General features: G+C 40.3%; 2 protein-coding genes across 2 annotated transcripts in view; one reads left to right on the top strand and one right to left on the bottom strand.

Annotated features, from left to right (window-relative positions):
• LOC131957936 (activating signal cointegrator 1 complex subunit 3) overlaps window positions 1-1,279 on the top strand; it is a 64,884-nt gene extending 63,605 nt beyond the window's left edge. The window contains exon 38 of the mRNA XM_059322797.1: window positions 1,120-1,279. Within this exon, the coding sequence (XP_059178780.1) occupies window positions 1,120-1,279 (160 nt within the window). The remainder of the gene's footprint in view (window positions 1-1,119) is intronic.
• LOC131957938 (uncharacterized) lies at window positions 300-6,057 on the bottom strand. Its single transcript, XM_059322799.1, has 8 exons — window positions 5,803-6,057; window positions 3,871-3,962; window positions 2,929-3,219; window positions 2,718-2,812; window positions 2,282-2,531; window positions 1,942-2,169; window positions 1,757-1,832; window positions 300-1,644 (listed from the first exon to the last, which is right to left on the bottom strand). The coding sequence occupies exons 2-8, from the start codon at window positions 3,932-3,934 to the stop codon at window positions 1,530-1,532; spliced, it is 1,119 nt and encodes a 372-aa protein (XP_059178782.1). The 5' UTR covers window positions 3,935-3,962; window positions 5,803-6,057; the 3' UTR covers window positions 300-1,529.
• Between the last annotated feature and the right edge of the window lie 11,965 nt (window positions 6,058-18,022).

Genomic DNA, 18,022 nt, shown 5'->3' with positions numbered 1-18,022 from the left:
TAAAGGTCAAGCCTATTTAGTATAGTAATAGTAGCAAACATTTTATGCTATGCTTTGACCTTTGGCTAAAAGAATTACTTTGCATAATCAGAAAAATGGACGGTTATAAAATGCATATTATCAAATTATTTTCCCTAACAAACCTCACCTCAGTTTTTTTAAGCAATATTCATTTCCCTTCACAAACTAAGCTAATCTGTGAAAACTGTTACTTAAGTTACATTTACTACCAATGGAATGACTAGATATCACAGGGACTTTATATACAATGAGAGTGGGTTGGTGCTCTTTTTCTGTTACAATTTCAGGTTCAAACAGCAATGTTAAGATATTCCCAGTTCCTACACATTTCTTTGTTATTTTAACAAGCACTTATCATACATTATTTACCACATCATTTACTTACCCTAATTGTAGAGATTATTTGTGGAAGCTAACCCACAGCATAAATTGTGCAACAAACAAAATATTTCAAAACTGTATATGTCAAATTATCCCACATGAATATAAACAAGATTTTCATTATACATTTTCTTTTTGATATGACTAGATTTGGTGAAAAAGATTAACAAAAAAACATTTATACAGTATTGTACAAAAAGAAATAAGACAAAATAATCAATTTTGCTCTATAAACATAATGTGTGAGATCATTTGTTGACTCTAATTGTCAATTGTTTTATATACTACTAGTTTTTTCATTACTCTTTAATAAAACATTTTTGATTAAGATCTGCTTTTAAAAATCAACCATCAATATAGATTATGCCTAATTAAAATCATTGATATTCTGATTCAAAATTTCTGTTGCTTACCCTGCATCGTTTTATTGATTTCATAAAACAATGTAGAAATTAATGTACAAATCAAATATAATTTATGCAATTAAAATATTTAAAACTATTTACAAATAAATTAAAGTATAAATAGTGACAACAATTATCATTAAAATAAATAAATACCATGCTTGGTTGATCCTATACAAAAATGTAGAGACCATGAAGCAAATAATCTAACACATGTAGGTTATCTCCACTTGTCTGCTGCTGGCCATAGTTTAGACTTCACTTTTTGCCATTTTCTTATCTTCTAAATGACCTCCAACAAACATCTTTATAGTCCATGTGCAGCAATGGAATGTGGAAATGCTGCTGTTGCTTCCTCCTTCATGAAGCAGTGCTGTAATTCTCTTGACAAAAAAATGAGTTTGTGGCAACCCAGATTTCTGGGGAACTGGATAGTTTCCTTGTACATTAGTGGGGGGAAAACTCTTATATGAAGTTTATGCATGAATTGTATGTAGCCAACTTAAAATTACTCTTGGCTTTCCTTAAAGTATCAACTGACTGTAGAGAGAGAAAATGAGTTGGGGCTGTTGATGTTTTAGCCGTGTTCAGCTTCAGCTCAGGTTTTTTCTTTGGTTACCAAGTTTCACAGCCGTGCAGTTACTGAACTGGTGTCAATCTAATTGGCTAACAGTTGTCTTCTGGTGCCTCATAGTCATCATAGCTTTCAGTTGAATGGTCTCTTCAACAGTAATAACCATTGTTAGATTGGTTTTCATGAAAGTCGTTGCTACTTCGGAATGCTGGATTTCTTATCTCCAGAATCTTTTCAGCTTTGTTGTATTTTCTTTCTTTGCACCTATGAAGAAAAAAAGATTTTTTTTAAAGGTAAACAATCTTTTAAGAATAATTTATTGGTAACTTAAAAAGATTTTCACATTCTTTTGTCTACGATTTAAACCTGGACTTACCATTTAATGAATAATAACAGCAAAAGAAGAACAAGTATCAAGCTCAGTGTACCAATGACTCCACCAGCAATGGCAGCTGTAGATAGGAAAGAATACACTTAATACATGTGTAAATATAAATGAAATAAAGATAAAACAACAGTTCCTTTCTAAGATGTGAAACTAATGAAATGCCGTCAACCTACCAAATGGCAACTGTTTTCCAGAATTTTTAGATACAGAGTACATGGGGACTGTAGTACGAGACTGAGTTTTAAGGGTGGTCATAAATAGAGACTGTTGGCCACTTTCATTGATTTGTTTGGGTTCACCAACTTTAACATCAGAGGAATCATTTTGTGTTTCATCTGCTGCTGTTACTTTTTGTTGAGCTACTGGTGGAGGGGTCAAGGATGTTGGAAGTGGTGGGACAGCTGAAACAAAAACAGATAAACATTAGGACACTGAACTCATCTAGCCACATGGAAATATTCCTGTCAAAATCAGAACGTCTTAAAATGTTATACAAGAGTGAAGACAAAGTACCTTCATAATAAAGCCAAAAGCCTTTACTGAGGCCACCACTGCTGGATTGAAGTTGAATGGTTAGGAAGTTTGAGTGCATGCTGTAGCTGTTGTTAGTGCGTTGTCCACATAGCGTTATGCTGCGCAGTTTGTCATTGAAATAAAGAAGATCAGCACAGTCTGTGCGGCCTCTTGGCTCAAGATCCATCTCAATTATGTGTAGGTTCAGCTTCTGCGATGGATGGACCAGGATTGTTGTCGAACATTCCTTCTGAAAATGATTCAAGTTTTAATACCATTAGAGTCTCTAGTCTGCATGCTGCAATATTTCAACAAAACTCATCAAAACTGCAGACAAAACATCATCTAAACTTCAGACAAGATCTCATCAAAACTTCAGACAAAACATCATCTAAACTTCAGTCAAAAGTGAAGCTTTAAAGAAAGTATAACTCACCTGGTCAATATATTTAGATGGATAACGTGGGGTCATAATGTAGCCACTCTGTGCGGTTAATTTCTGCTGGTTGCAAATGTTGGTGACTGAACTAACTGCAGGAAGAAAATAAATTCCTATTAAAGTTTTTGGAATTAAAGCAATATGACCTAAGATTGATAAGTGCCAACAACACTAAGGTGTAGAAATAAGTTCCCAAAAGCTCTCTCACCTGGTACACAGGTATATTCAACTTGAAAGTAATTGCTCCTTTGACCACAAGCTGCTATGCTCACTCCCCATTGCCCACTTGGCAGATTAATGCTACATGACTGCTGTCCAACACAGGAATATTCTGCATGTTCATCCAAAGTACATTCAACACCTGCTTCCCCTTCAATGAGGCGGCATTGGCCATTAGGATTAAAGCCATAGAATGTTCGGGTGATGTGTACCATGTTGCCCACACCACAGTCAAAGTTGATTGTCTTGTTTACACCAAAACATGAGGACACTATCTCACCTAGTGACAAAAAAATCAATTGTTAGTGTGTTTTTAAATCCAATAATTGATTTATCAGTGCACATTCTGCTCCTGTGCTCTTTGCGTTGACACATTTAAGAACACAATGTCATCTTTTAAAAAGTGTTCAAGACATGTAAGCTTATCTTAATAAAATGTGTGGGTCAAGCTTTAAATGTAGAGCACAGAGGTTTCTCTGCTTGGTCTCAAGTCTAATGTAGAGCACAGAGGTTTCTCTACTTGGTCTCAAGTCTAATGTAGAGCACAGAGGTTTCTCTGCTTGGTCTCAAGTCTAATGTAGAGCACAGAGGTTTCTCTACTTGGTCTCAAGTCTAATGTAGAGCACAGAGGTTTCTCTGCTTGGTCTCAAGTCTAATGTAGAGCACAGAGGTTTCTCTACTTGGTCTCAAGTCTAATGTAGAGCACAGAGGTTTCTCTACTTGGTCTCAAGTCTAATGTAGAGCACACAGTAGCAAGTGTCAGCTGGGCAGAGAGCCATGTGAACACTTGACGGAATGACAAACATGGTCAGACACTGACACAACCCTATGTCAACAGTCGGTGGATGAAGATTTCAAACAACTTGATTCTGCCAGCCCGTTCTCTACACACTAAGATAGTAAGAACCTGTACTGTTCTTTATCATCTTACCTTTTGTTTTGGTTATGGAAAAGGAGGCTAGCAAGAGGCAGGTGTACAACAGGCTTCTGGCCATGTTTGGTGGCAGAAAAACTTGGATTATTCTGAAATGATACCAAGAAACAAAAAACATGACTTTACGGCATTTATACAATCATCGTTTTTCGAATTAGATCTAGATCTAGGTTCAACAATAATAAATGTTCATTTTTGCAAAATACAACTTCGATTTTCATTGTTTAACAATTCAAGTTAGGCAGCATAGTACAATAGTATCTATGTTCCTTTTGTGTTAGTAAAATAGTACTTTTAGTAGACCTTAACCATTTGCTGACGAAAATTTGAATTTCGTAGCTTCGTCTTTCCGCCCGAACTGTTGTTAAAATTCCAGCCGCGAGAAGCTATACTAGATTGGATAACTAGAATATCGGATGTTGAAAGTGTTCACAACACAGTGTCCTCAAACTATCGGCCAACTACGTGCCGTTTCTAGATCTAGTACTTTTTGCCTTTTTTTTTCTTTTACATTCACTTTACTGAACATGTTAATTTTTATGCTTATTTGTCCTTTTCACTCCCCTCTTCTCTTCTGAGTACCAATGAGGTAAGGTGTTTAGAAATGGAGGAGGGTATCGTAGCTACCCCCTCCAAAGCCCTCCATCAACCTGTGGCGCTACAGCCCAAGGAGGACTAAGGTCTGCGCACAGATTTTTTCCATTTTCATAAATCCAACTTTTACCTATACCCTCCCCTCCCCCAGGCCCTGAGTGCAGGTACTAAGAGACCATCAAACATGTGCCAGAACGTGAGCGTACCTGTAGTCTGATAGCGTGGGAAAATGGCCAGCTTGTGGAATTGTTCATTCCCACAAGCCTCTCACATTGATTCCGTTCGGTACTTGCTGACCAACATTTTATACTTCCAACTCGAAACATTCTCTTCGTTGTCTACTAAAAGTCTAGTACGGTACAGATTTTTTTATCTAGGTCATAAAATACTTGTAATAGTAATATGCTTAGGAGATTAAAACTTGAAGATTGTTTTTTACTTTGTCGGTAAAATGTGTTAACAAAGTTTAACCTTGAAGGTAAGAAAAAAAGCTCCCAACTCCCCTGCGAGCTGGCCTAGCACACCTATGAAAATGCCAGAACTACGTTGGCAGGTATACCTGCCGATATTTTACAAACGACCTAGGCAAGCAAGCTCCCGCAGGCTGTACCAAGGCAGGGTTGGCAACTCTTTTATTCATAGATTCTCTAGCCTCATCTGCTCCCCTTTTCCTTCCTTCCTAATCTATCACCATGAAACCCTTCCCTATAGCATGAGTCGTCTCATGTCTATTGATAACATGGTAGCTAGCTAGCCCAGCAGTCAGGTACTCAGTCAGCCAGACTATGGACCTGGACCAGGAACAGCTGGTAGATAAGCTCCCGTTTGTTCGATCAAGTGAAAGCTCTTTGTTTGAGCTGAGGCTCTGACTGGTAACAGCAGTCTAGACACTATTTACATGAGAAACATGGGAACCCAACACAAGAACAAAAACATAATCGCTTTTTTAAATCGGACCACTTGTTCCGTAGGCATTATTTATAGGACATAATAACAGAAACATATCACTAAAATCATAGCTGCCTAAAGAAAGCAATTTCATTTGATTGAGCTTCATTCATCTGTTATAGAAATTAAAATTTATAGGCCTAGGGCCTATTGAAGCAAACTATTGAAATAAACACTAATAAGATAGGTATAGGTCGTTATCATAGGCCTAAATAAAGGTCTATCCTAATTATTAACTTTAAGAAACACCAATTACTAGCTCTTAGTTTTAGATTACTAATGTTTTTAAAATCCTCGAATGATAAGTTAGCAGTACCAATAAATGAAATAAATGACAGCTCGAATGAAATGAGACTGATGTAAACATCGAGTGCTAGTACTACTTACAACTTGGATCAGCTGGCACTGTAGAAATGGGTGATCAGTTCAATAAGTATCCGATTCAATAAGTCCGAGCACTGAATAGTCAACGATGGAGAATTGTGTTTTCTCCTATGTCATTTGTTGAAGAAAAAAGGTTCGATTGACTGCAGTGTGTTTTACACTAGACTAGAGGAGGTGAAGAAAGCTGGTTAGTTGTTGGTTTGTCGCCAAGTCTTGAGTGAGGTGTGTTGGCGGCACGCGATCTTGTGCCAGCACCGACTAGCGAACGATATGTGGGCACGCGCCGTCCGCGCAGCTTTTATACCGCTGGTCGCGTGCCGTCCGCTGATCCGAGTCTAATTGCTATAATAACGTTCCCCTTCCCCCAACCTGCCGCCCAGGGTTGGACGAAAGAAAACAATCCCCCCCCCCCCCCACCCCCCACCCCCAGGGTTTCCGGAACCTTTGTTATACCTGGCGAGGCCTGTTGGAGGGACTCCGGATATACTGTTGCTATACTCTATTTTTCTCGAGGTGAAGGGGAGGGGGAGGTGGAGCGCGGGTTCGTACTCTCGCCAGGTGTTGTTAAAAGTCCCGCTCTAAAGGGTAAAGGCGCCCTGTGGAAGGTGGGGTAGAGGGGGGGGATTAGGACTTTACATTTTGAGCAAAAAATAGATGTAGGCCTATATTAAATGGGTGGGGGGGGGGAATAACGGTATGTAATGAAAAGTTAATATAATTAATTTTAAGATGTGAGCATGTGAGATGATCTAAAAGAAATCTGAATTGAATTAATCAACGTAGTAAGCAGGGTGTCGCAATCCACCAAGGCTATTCCTTCCTTGTTGTATTTGACTTGATGAACTGTGTACTGTTGAGCCCAACCATCTGCCTACTGGAGCACCTGTTCCTCTCTCTACGCCTGCTGCTTCTATTGGGCTGGACACCACCTCGACCTCTCTCCCTCCCTTCTTTTGTGTTTTATTTTAGGCCGAAGAAGCGAAGAATAGAATACCAGTAGTTCATAACAAATGTAATCGGGGATCTACAAATCACATCATGTAACACTTCACTGCAGCATTTATTGTAGCTGCTGACAAATTTACAAATAAAATGACCATTCATTTCTAAAGAAAATCAACTAAAATGACAAATGTCACCTTAGAGTAAAGTAATAGTATTCTTTCAAACCCGGCGGTCCATTCGCAGGTGAAGTAGAGTTTAACTGTGTCAGTGAACTCGTAATATGAAGGGACAGCGTGGTCAGCACTATGCTGAGTCGCCTTTACTTTCCCTAACGTGATTCGGGTACCCATCAGAACTGAGTGGACTAGGGGACAGGCGACAGGAACCTGGGATTAAAAAACGAGACTTCGGGTTAGCAGTCGCATGTTCTACTACGACGTCCACTACTTATGTCTATGACAAGATGCGAAAGGATGATCATGTTTTGCGCTTTTGATCCTGCTTGGCCCATATAATCACAGTTTGACACATCCTGGTGATAAAGTTCAGTTTCAAAAGAAGTAAAGGGTTGTCTTCCTTACTAAAACCTTATTGATAGGCCGATACTTAACACAAAGCATACATACATTGGGATGTAAACAACAAAGAAAACATTAGCCATTAATGCAAGTCAATTACGCTAAACGACTTTTACTTACCATATAAAGATAGTAGGCGTGTCAATGATATTTCACTAAACCCCTAAGGAGCAGATCAAGATAGTCAAGCCGTATCAATAACAGTCGATCTCTATAAAGTATGTAAAGTACTAATCTTAATGGGCGTTTAGCTTTCAACCGTTTGTTAGTATTAGGTTAGAAGTTGTAGCTAGGTTGATGTATGGTCATTAACTGGGACCTCGGTTTTAAAATGACTGACGAGATGTTTAGTTTGGGCGCTGAGGGTTCTCAACAGCCACTAGCTAGGATTTGAAACAATAACCACTGGCTACCATTTGTAACGACAACAGCCAAGGGCTACCATTTGTAACGACAACAACCACTAGCTACCATTTGAAACAACAACGACTAGCTACCATTTGTAACGACAACAACCATGGCTACCATTTGTAACGACAACAACCACTAGCTACCATTTGAAACAACCACTGGCCACCAGTTGACAACAACCACTAGCTATCATTTGACAACAACCACTAGCTACCATTTGAAACAACAACCACTAGCTACCATTTGAAACAACAACCACTGGCTACCATTTGACAACAACAACCACTGGCCACCATTTGACAACAACCACTGGCCACCATTTGACAACAACCACTAGCTACCATTTGACAACAACCACTAGCTACCATTTGAAACAACAACCACTAGCTACCATTTGAAACAACAACCACTGGCCACCATTTGACAACAACCACTAGCTACCATTTGACAACAACCACTGGCCACCATTTGACAACAACCACTGGCCACCATTTGACAACAACCACTGGCCACCATTTGACAACAACCACTGGCCACCATTTGACAACAACCACCAGGCGCCGTTTAAAGCCATTCTTCGAGCCACGACTGCCCCCACCCGTCCGTTGAGCCATTGTTCCTTTGTGTGACAGCCCCTCTTTTCACCATAGCGCCGTTCAAGGTCACATCCTCTGCCACCTGTGCTAGCCACGCGCCAGCCGACTGGTTCCTGAATTATTTACCTGACACGTGCTACCCTTAGATTCAAGTTGTGAAAACTTTATCAATTCTAATAGTTTATTGCACGTTAAATGTGCTAGATTTAGTCGTGTGTGTGTAAGCTTACCGCTGATTTACACCGCGTTAAATGTGCTAGATCTAGTCGCTTGTATGTAAGCTTACCACTGATTTACACCGCGTTAAATGTGCTAGATCTAGTCGCTTTTATGTAAGCTTACCACTGATTTACACCGCGTTAAATGTGCTAGATCTAGTCGTTTGTATGTAAGCTTACCACTGTTTGATACCACGTTAAATGTGCTAGATCTAGTCGCTTGTATTTAAGCTTACCACCTATTTACACCACGTTAAATGTGCTAGATCTAGTAGGTATGTCAAACGGCCGTATAAACGCCGCTTTCGCCCGCGTCGCCCAAATATAGTAGCTTTTCACTTCATAGTTTCTGTAATAAAAAGGACTTGTATAATAATAACCTTGGTACTATTAAAAAGTAGATTTTAAGCCCTCTAATTATGTATAATTTTTATAGTTGTTGTTATTAAAAATGTATCTCATTTACCGATTGAAAACTATCACCGAGATGATTTTCAACGGCAGTAGAGTAAGGGATTAAGACCCCTCTCTCATTCAACTCGCGGGCCTTTTTTGACAGTTCAACGTATTTGTTTACAAATACCTGTAAAATGTGCAGAATTGAATAGCCTTTAGACTAAATATTTTAAATGTTAAAAAAAACTAAGAAATGTGAAAATAACCATGTGATTCTATCATCGCATAAATTTTTTATTGGCATTTTCAGAAACGTGGTCCTTTTTCTTTGAAAACACTTATTTTGTTTATCATTTCTGAGCATGGTAAAAAAAAGGCCGAGCTCGACTAAACACACTATAGCGATCACTAAAATAGCTCTAGGCCCGGTCGAAGAAAATGGCCGTTTTCTTCGTTAACAACGCACCACCAAGCTTTTCTAAATTGATGTTAGCAAGTCTTAGAGCAGGGGTTCTCAACCCCGTGCCCGCGGGCGCCATGATGGCGCCCGCCGAACGATTCGTAAGTGCCCGCCTCTCACTATTCGACTCAGACAGAATTTTTTTTCATATACATTATTGAAAGGTTGAAGGGGATGGAAATCGAAAGTTTGAGGGGGGGGGGTGCAAATCGAAAGTTTTGTCCCCGGGTGACGGGAAGGGTCGCTACGCCTCTGGAAGGAGTTTGTCGATTTAAAATAGGTGGTGCCCGCCACCCTACCGATATTTTAGAATGTGCTCTCGAGTAAAAAAAGGTTGGGAACCCCTGTCTTAGAGGCTTGAGAGTACAGTAAAATAATACAAACATGTAGCTACTTAATAAACAAGTTTGTGAGTCTAGTTTTTATAGTTTATTTCTTCAGTATATTTTTATTGATAAAGCTACAACGCCGTTCAATGATTAGACTTCCTTGTAATTTTTCAGCTTCGTCCGATGGGCTAAACCCCACTTCACTTTGAATCGGAGTCTAATTTTTTTATGATTGCTTAGTTCAAATATTTTTGTCTTTTCCGACAAAGGGTACATTGAAAATGAATTACATGTTTTTCTAATCTTTTTAGAATAGCTGAATATTTGTTTCTGTTAAATGTAAAAGGTCACGTGATCGTACACTTCGTCGACAGTGTCAACAATATATTGGTATAGATGTCTAGTTCAAAGTAGAAAACCCCACAAATTTGATGCATGAGTTGGGTTTTAGCGATGATTTCAAACTAAATAGTACATGATATGTAGCTTGAAATACTTTACATTACTAAGATTTTTTAGTGTGATCTTTAATTTCAATTTTAACCATATGTTATGTTAATGCCTCCAAAACGTACCTGGAATGGGGGGGGGGGGGGGGGGGGGAGAGAAAGCGAGATATTTACTAACAATGTCAATTTATATTAATGATCAGTGCACGAGTGCAGATGCTTTTACACATTGCAGTCAGCTTGGAAATAAACCGTTATTAGATTCCTTTAAACGAATATAGCCCTTGTCTGCGAAAAAAAACCTTGTTACGTTCTCTCAATTATGTTGACCATTTATGGTGACTATTGTGGCTATTGATTACATATTTTCAGGTTATAGTTGTGAAGAACGACTGTTAAGACACTAAGGATGAGAATGCAAGACAAGCATGGTTATCTATTTAAACTACGTAGTTGTATTTAATAAGCAAGTGTATTTTGGTGTAGCCCTACCATATCGCAATAATTGTTGAACCAGCTATGTATAAATACATTTATAACATAAAGATACATCGACTGAGGCATTCTAAATAAATGTTCTTAATTTTAAATGTACTACTGGTTTCTAGAGACTAATAATCATTTCAACAAAAATATTTTCTTTATGTGGCCCTAGCACTATTCCAGCCACCATTGGACCGTATATAAATTAGTCACAGACACAAACACTATATACCTGTTAAGAGCTATGGCTATCCATTATTTCTATGTACTCAGATCTACTGTAGGTGTCATAATTTATTTTTTGTACATTTTTTAAAAAGACGCATTTTCGACAGATTGTGAACCCCTGCACTCTTCTGATCAAACGTGTGTTTCAAACATACTCGTTATAGGCATACATGTTACGTAAATTCAAAGAAACGTTATTCCCCTACATTTTGATATACTTTTCAAGTATGTTTTTTCATCAGACATTTTTTGGTGATGTTTTAAAAATGTACAAAATTTGTGTTTTTTACTTCCCTTTTCATTTTTTTTTCAAAAAGTGAGAAAAGCCAATTTCAATGCAATTAATTTAAATGATGTACTTATTTTTAAGGTGTGAACAAATTGAGTCTGTTCTCTCTGTATGTGTGTTTGTGTTGAGTTCAAAAGATTGTGTAGTTTGTGACATATACTTTTACAGATATGAACAAATTTTGTGCACACTATCTTAGAATCATGAGTTATTGACATAGCAACTTTCAAAAAAGCTCTTGGACCGTTTTAAAAAATCAGTTTGACAACCCTAGATCTAGTCGTCTGTGTGTAAGCTTACCACTGATTGACACCGCGTTAAATGTGCTAGATCTAGTCGTTTGTATGTAATTGTGGACAGTCCTACGTCGACTAGCATGAGTAATGGCGAGCCATAATGCATCAATTGTGGACAGTCCTACGTAGACTAGCATGAGTAATGGCGAGCCATAATGCATCAATTGTGGACAGTCCTACGTAGACTAGCATGAGTAATGGCGAGCCATAATGCATCAATTGTGGACAGTCCTACGTAGACTAGCATGAGTAATGGCGAGCCATAATGCATCAATTGTGGACAGTCCTACGTAGACTAGCATGAGTAATGGCGAGCCATAATGCATCAATTGTTGACAGTCCTACGTAGACTAGCATGAGTAATGGCGAGCCATAATGCATCAATTGTTGACAGTCCTACGTAGACTAGCATGAGTAATGGCGAGCCATAATGCATCAATTGTGGACAGTCCTACGTAGACTAGCATGAGTAATGGCGAGCCATAATGCATCAACTGTGGACAGTCCTACGTAGACTAGCATGAGTAATGCACCAATTGTGGACAGTCCTACGTAGACTAGCATGAGTAATGCATCAATTGTGGACAGTCCTACGTAGACTAGCATGAGTAATGCACCAATTGTGGACAGTCCTACGTAGACTAGCATGAGTAATGCATCAATTGTGGACAGTCCTACGTAGACTAGCATGAGTAATGCATCAATTGTGGACAGTCCCACGTAGACTAGCATGAGTAATGCACCAATTGTGGACAGTCCCACGTAGACTAGCATGAGTAATGCACCAATTGTGGACAGTCCTACGTAGACTAGCATGAGTAATGCATCAATTGTGGACAGTCCTACGTAGACTAGCATGAGTAATGGCGAGCCACAGTGTGTTACCTTTGATCTCAGTTATCGACGACACGGTACAAGAAAGAAAGAAAAAACGAATTGTATAAAGCCAACGTGGTCCCTAGCGCCTACCTTGTATAACATCTGTTACAAGTTTGTAATAGAGCTGTTTGCACGGCTGTGTGCACGGCTGTGTGCACGCCATCTGTTATCAGCACCAGGTTGTCGTAAGCGGCACGTTTGTAACTGACGTCACGTGTCTCTAAGATACTCAACAATTCGACTCGTATCAACTGGCACCGTTGGGATCTTAGACCCCTAGAACAGAGTTTGGTCCACTCGGCTTAAGGGTTGGGGTTCGCCATTTTGGTCCACTTGGCTTGAAGGGTGGGGCTCGCTATTGTTGTTGTCTTGGCTTGAAGGGTGGGGTTCGCTATTGTTGTTGTCTTGGCTTGAAGGGTGGGGTTCGCTATTGTTGTTGTCTTGGCTTGAAGGGTGGGGCTCGCTATTGTTGTTGTCTTGGCTTGAAGGGTGGGGCTCGCTATTGTTGTTGTCTTGGCTTGAAGGGTGGGGTTCGCTATTGTTGTTGTCTTGGCTTGAAGGGTGGGGCTCGCTATTGTTGTTGTCTTGGCTTGAAGGGTGGGGTTCGCTATTGTTGTTGTCTTGGCTTGAAGGGTGGGGTTCGCTATTGTTGTTGTCTTGGCTTGAAGGGTGGGGTTCGCTATTGTTGTTGTCTTGGCTTGAAGGGTGGGGTTCGCTATTGTTGTTGTCTTGGCTTGAAGGGTGGGGCTCGCTATTGTTGTTGTCTTGGCTTGAAGGGTGGGGTTCGCTATTGTTATTGTCTTGGCTTGAAGGGTGGGGTTCGCTATTGTTGTTGTCTTGGCTTGAAGGGTGGGGTTCGCTATTTTGGTTAACTAGGCTGGAGGGGTGTGACGTCATTAGCCCCGGTCTAGTTCTATATAACTGTCCGTTATGTGCCTGTTCATAATCTATACAATTACCAAAGAACACAAAGCAGACAAATATATAATTATCAGAATTATGCTCATAGATTAAGATAGTACCTATACTTTATCATATGATTGGAAGTCTTTTTTCTGCTAATGAAGCTGATGGCTTCTTACTCCCGTTTTAATGTAATGGTCTCCCCTCCCTGAGCCCTCCAGTTGGTGAACAAAGAAAAAATGCCAGAGACAAGTGTTAAAAAAGTACCAAAGCTCCGGTGTGTGTGTGTGTGTGTGTGCGTGCGTGCGGGCGTGCTAAAAAGTTCAACTAGTCAAGGACACTGCCCGTTAACTTGGAAAAGCGTTTTGGGCGTGAGTTGTACTGGGAGAGGAGCGAAGGGGTGAGCCACAAAGAAATGAATTGATTAGGTTTTTAAGTCGAGCTTGGGGCTGACTTTAATGAAAGTGGGAGGGGGTGGAAGGGAAGGGGTCGTTTGGTGGAGATTACAGAGCCAGACAACCACGGCAGATGGAGAAGAGTGTGTACGGAAGGACGGTGTTAATCAAATCTGGTTGGCGCGCATGCTATTTGTGGGCAAATAGAGCAGAATTTATTTCATTCGAAAACACGATTTTTTATACAACCTTCAAATATAAAGACCACTCGAAGATGACGACATGAGTAAAACAGCATTAACGAAGTGTAGGCCGACTGGGCTATGTGGTGGTTCAGTGTACTGATATGTGGTGGTTCAGTGTACTGAGATGTGTGGTGTGTCAGTGTACTGAGATGTGTGGTGTGTCAGTGTACTGAGATGTGTGGTGTGTCAGTGTACTGAGATATGTGGTGTGTCAGTGTACTGAGATATGTGGTGGTTCAGTGTACTGAGATGTGGTGGTTCAGTGTACTGAGATGTGTGGTGTGTCAGTGTACTGAGATGTGTGGTGTGTCAGTGTACTGAGATGTGTGGTGTGTCAGTGTACTGAGATATGTGGTGTGTCAGTGTACTGAGATATGTGGTGGTTCAGTGTACTGAGATATATGGTGTGTACTGAGTTATGTGATATTCCACTGGACTATTCGGGCCAATTTGTATGTTGGTTCTAGGATTGATGGAAATAATTGCTTGTTGTGTATGTGTTACAGTAAATAGCCTAATCAGTGAAACAGTTGTTCACTTGTTATATGTAACTAATTCTGTATGGCTACAAAGGCGATATTTTCCATAGGACTGGCTAAAAAGAATCGAGCTTGCCGTCACGAAATGTTGATCCAATCATGTTTGACGTGTTTACTGATGAGGAGGATTTCATCAACCCTCTCGCTCGCGCCTTTCTTATGAGATTTTGATGGGCCAAATGGCAGAGTAGGGCATGTCTGTTGACTTTGTCTGATCATGTTTGGGTTGTCTCAGCTCTGATCATGTTTGGGTTGTCTCAGCTCTATGTTAGGGTTGTCTCACCTCTGGTCATGTTAGGGTTGTCTCAGCTCTATGTTAGGGTTGTCTCAATTCTGATCATGTTATGGTTGTCTCTGCTTTGATCATGTTAGGGTTGTCTCAGCTCTGATCATGTTAGGGTTGTCTCAGCTCTGATCATGTTAGGGTTGTCTCAGCTCTATGTTAGGGTTGTCTCAGCTCTATGTTAGGGTTGTCTCAGCTCTATGTTAGGGTTGTCTCAGCTCTGATCATGTTAGGGTTGTCTCAGCTCTATGTTAGGGTTGTCTCAGCTCTGATCATGTTAGGGTTGTCTCAGCTCTATGTTAGGGTTGTCTCAGCTCTATGTTAGGGTTGTCTCAGCTGTGATTATGTTAGGGTTGTGTCAGCTCTGATCCTGTTAGGGTTGTCTCAGCTCTATGTTAGGGTTGTCTTAGCTCTGATCATATTAGGGTTGTCTCAGCTCTGATCATGTTAGGGTTGTCTCAGCTCTATGTTAGGGTTGTCTTAGCTCTGATCATGTAAGGGTTGTCTCAGCTCTGATCATGTTAGGGTTGTCTCAGCTCTATGTTAGGGTTGTCTTAGCTCTGATCATGTTAGGGTTGTCTCAACTCTGATCATGTTAGGGAGGGTTGAATTTTTACTTTTTTTTTTTAAATACCGAAACGTCAATCAAAAGGCTGTGTGGGGTGACACCACACGTAGCACTTTGATATGAAAGCAGTGTTTTTTTTTTCCTTGAATTAATAGTTGGATTAATATCATTAATTAATTTTTTTAAAATACATCCTGAAAAAAACGAACGATATATATATATATATATATATATATATATATATATATATATATATATATATATATATATATATATATATATATATATATATATATATATATATATATATATATATATATATGGGGGGGGGGCGTTGACAGAATGAGGTGCTGCAGCGGATGACACCTGACCTAGTTACGCCACTGCCAAAGTACTGTCCCTTTCTGTCACAAATGTACTATTAAAACAAGATTCTGTAAAGAAGAAAGAAACTAAAAAATCAATACATGTGCAAGACGATAACCTATTTATTGAAATATTTTTTATCAACAATTTATACCGGGTGTTTTTACAGCTACTGTTATGATTACATAGTAATTTGCATGCCAAAAAGTATTAATAAACAGCTTCCGTTTCTTAAAGACCCGTGAAGCTTTTTGCGCATCCATTAACTAAGCTACTTCCGGCTAATTGTCCGCTTGTGGCCGGCATGCAGCCCTTAACCCTTGTTTAAATTTGAGACTGAGCACCTTCCTCCTGTCTTCCCTTTATTCCCCCCCCCCCCCCAACCTTACACCTCGCGTTTCCTCTCACTTCCACATTCACTGTTCTCGTTGAGTAGTTTCCTTTAGGTTTGTTGGGCCACGGCGTTCTGTTGGTGGTAGCTCATTTCAATCAATACCTAGTGAGACGGGGCAGGCTTGCTTTTTCTTGCCCAGATATACATCTAGACTACATGAAATATAAAACCAGCATTGTGTTTGCTTGAAATTTTTTGTAAATATTTTATTTTAGTGTTCAAACGTTCATGGGTTTATCGTTGAGAGAGGTGATTTCTAGGTTAGTTGGGTAGTAAAGATGTCTAGGTTGGGTAGTGAAGATGTCTAGGTTGGGTAGTGGGGATGTCTAGGTTGGGTAGTGGGGATGTCTAGGTTGGGTAGTGGGGATATCTAGGTTGGATAGTGGGGATGTCTAGGTTGGGTAGTGGGGATGTCTAGGTTGGGTAGTGGGGATGTCTAGGTTGGGTAGTGGGGATGTCTAGGTTGGGTAGTGAAGATGTCTAGGTTGGGTAGTAAAGATGTCTAGGTTAGTTGGGTAGTGGGGATGTCTAGGTTAGTTGGGTAGTGGGGATGTCTAGGTTGGGTAGTGAAGATGTCTAGGTTAGTTGGGTAGTGAAGATGTCTAGGTTAGTTGGGTAGTGAAGATGTCTAGGTTAGTTGGGTAGTGGGGTTGTCTAGGTTGGGTAGTGGGGTTGTCTAGGTTGGGTAGTGAAGATGTCTAGGTTGGGTAGTGGGGATGTCTAGGTTGGGTAGTAAAGATGTCTAGGTTGGGTAGTGAAGATGTCTAGGTTAGTTGGGTAGTGAGGATGTCTAGGTTGGGTAGTGAAGATGTCTAGGTTGGGTAGTAAAGATGTCTAGGTTAGTTGGGTAGTGGGGATGTCTAGGTTAGTTGGGTAGTGGGGATGTCTAGGTTGGGTAGTGGGGATGTCTAGGTTGGGTAGTGAAGATGTCTAGGTTGGGTAGTTAAGATGTCTAGGTTAGTTGGGTAGTGGGGATTTCTAGGTTGGGTAGTGAAGATGTCTAGGTTAGTTGGGTAGTGGGGATGTCTAGGTTGGGTAGTGAAGATGTCTAGGTTGGGTAGTAAAGATGTCTAGATTAGTTGGGTAGTGAAGATGTCTAGGTTAGTTGGGTAGTGAAGATGTCTAGGTTGGTTGGGTAGTGGGGATGTCTAGGTTGGGTAGTGAAGATGTCTAGGTTGGGTAGTAAAGATGTCTAGATTAGTTGGGTAGTAAAGATGTCTAGATTAGTTGGGTAGTGAAGATGTCTAGGTTAGTTGGGTAGTGGGGATGTCTAGGTTGGGTAGTAAAGATGTCTAGATTAGTTGGGTAGTAACGATGTCTAGGTTGGGTAGTGAAGATGTCTAGGTTAGTTGGGTAGTGAAGATGTCTAGGTTAGTTGGGTAGTGGGGATGTCTAGGTTGGGTAGTAAAGATGTCTAGATTAGTTGGGTAGTAACGATGTCTAGGTTGGTTGGGTAGTGGGGATGTCTAGGTTGGGTAGTGAAGATGTCTAGGTTGGGTAGTAAAGATGTCTAGATTAGTTGGGTAGTGAAGATGTCTAGGTTAGTTGGGTAGTGAAGATGTCTAGGTTGGTTGGGTAGTGGGGATGTCTAGGTTGGGTAGTGAAGATGTCTAGGTTGGGTAGTAAAGATGTCTAGATTAGTTGGGTAGTAAAGATGTCTAGATTAGTTGGGTAGTGAAGATGTCTAGGTTAGTTGGGTAGTGGGGATGTCTAGGTTGGGTAGTAAAGATGTCTAGATTAGTTGGGTAGTAACGATGTCTAGGTTGGGTAGTGAAGATGTCTAGGTTAGTTGGGTAGTGAAGATGTCTAGGTTGGGTAGTGGGGATGTCTAGGTTGGGTAGTGAAGATGTCTAGGTTAGTTGGGTAGTAAAGATGTCTAGGTTAGTTGGGTAGTAAAGATGTCTAGGTTTGGTAGTGGGGATGTCTAGGTTGGGTAGTGAAGATGTCTAGGTTAGTTGGGTAGTAAAGATGTC

This window comes from Physella acuta, unplaced genomic scaffold, assembly GCF_028476545.2.
Source record: "Physella acuta isolate Inbredline_101_S28 unplaced genomic scaffold, ASM2847654v3 ptg001280l, whole genome shotgun sequence".
Taxonomy (NCBI): domain Eukaryota; kingdom Metazoa; phylum Mollusca; class Gastropoda; family Physidae; genus Physella; species Physella acuta.
This window is presented reverse-complemented; position numbering and strand designations above follow the sequence as displayed.

Bases quoted from the DNA above. Each gene is read 5' to 3' on its own strand.
- LOC131957938 (XM_059322799.1), bottom strand. From the start codon at position 3,934: ATGGCCAGAAGCCTGTTGTACACCTGCCTCTTGCTAGCCTCCTTTTCC. The intron at 2,813-2,928 runs GTGAGAGAGCTT...TTCTTCCTGCAG, and splicing joins TGAATATACCTGTGTACCAG to TTAGTTCAGTCACCAACATT. The intron at 2,170-2,281 runs GTACTTTGTCTT...TTTTTGTTTCAG, and splicing joins CTTTTGGCTTTATTATGAAG to CTGTCCCACCACTTCCAACA.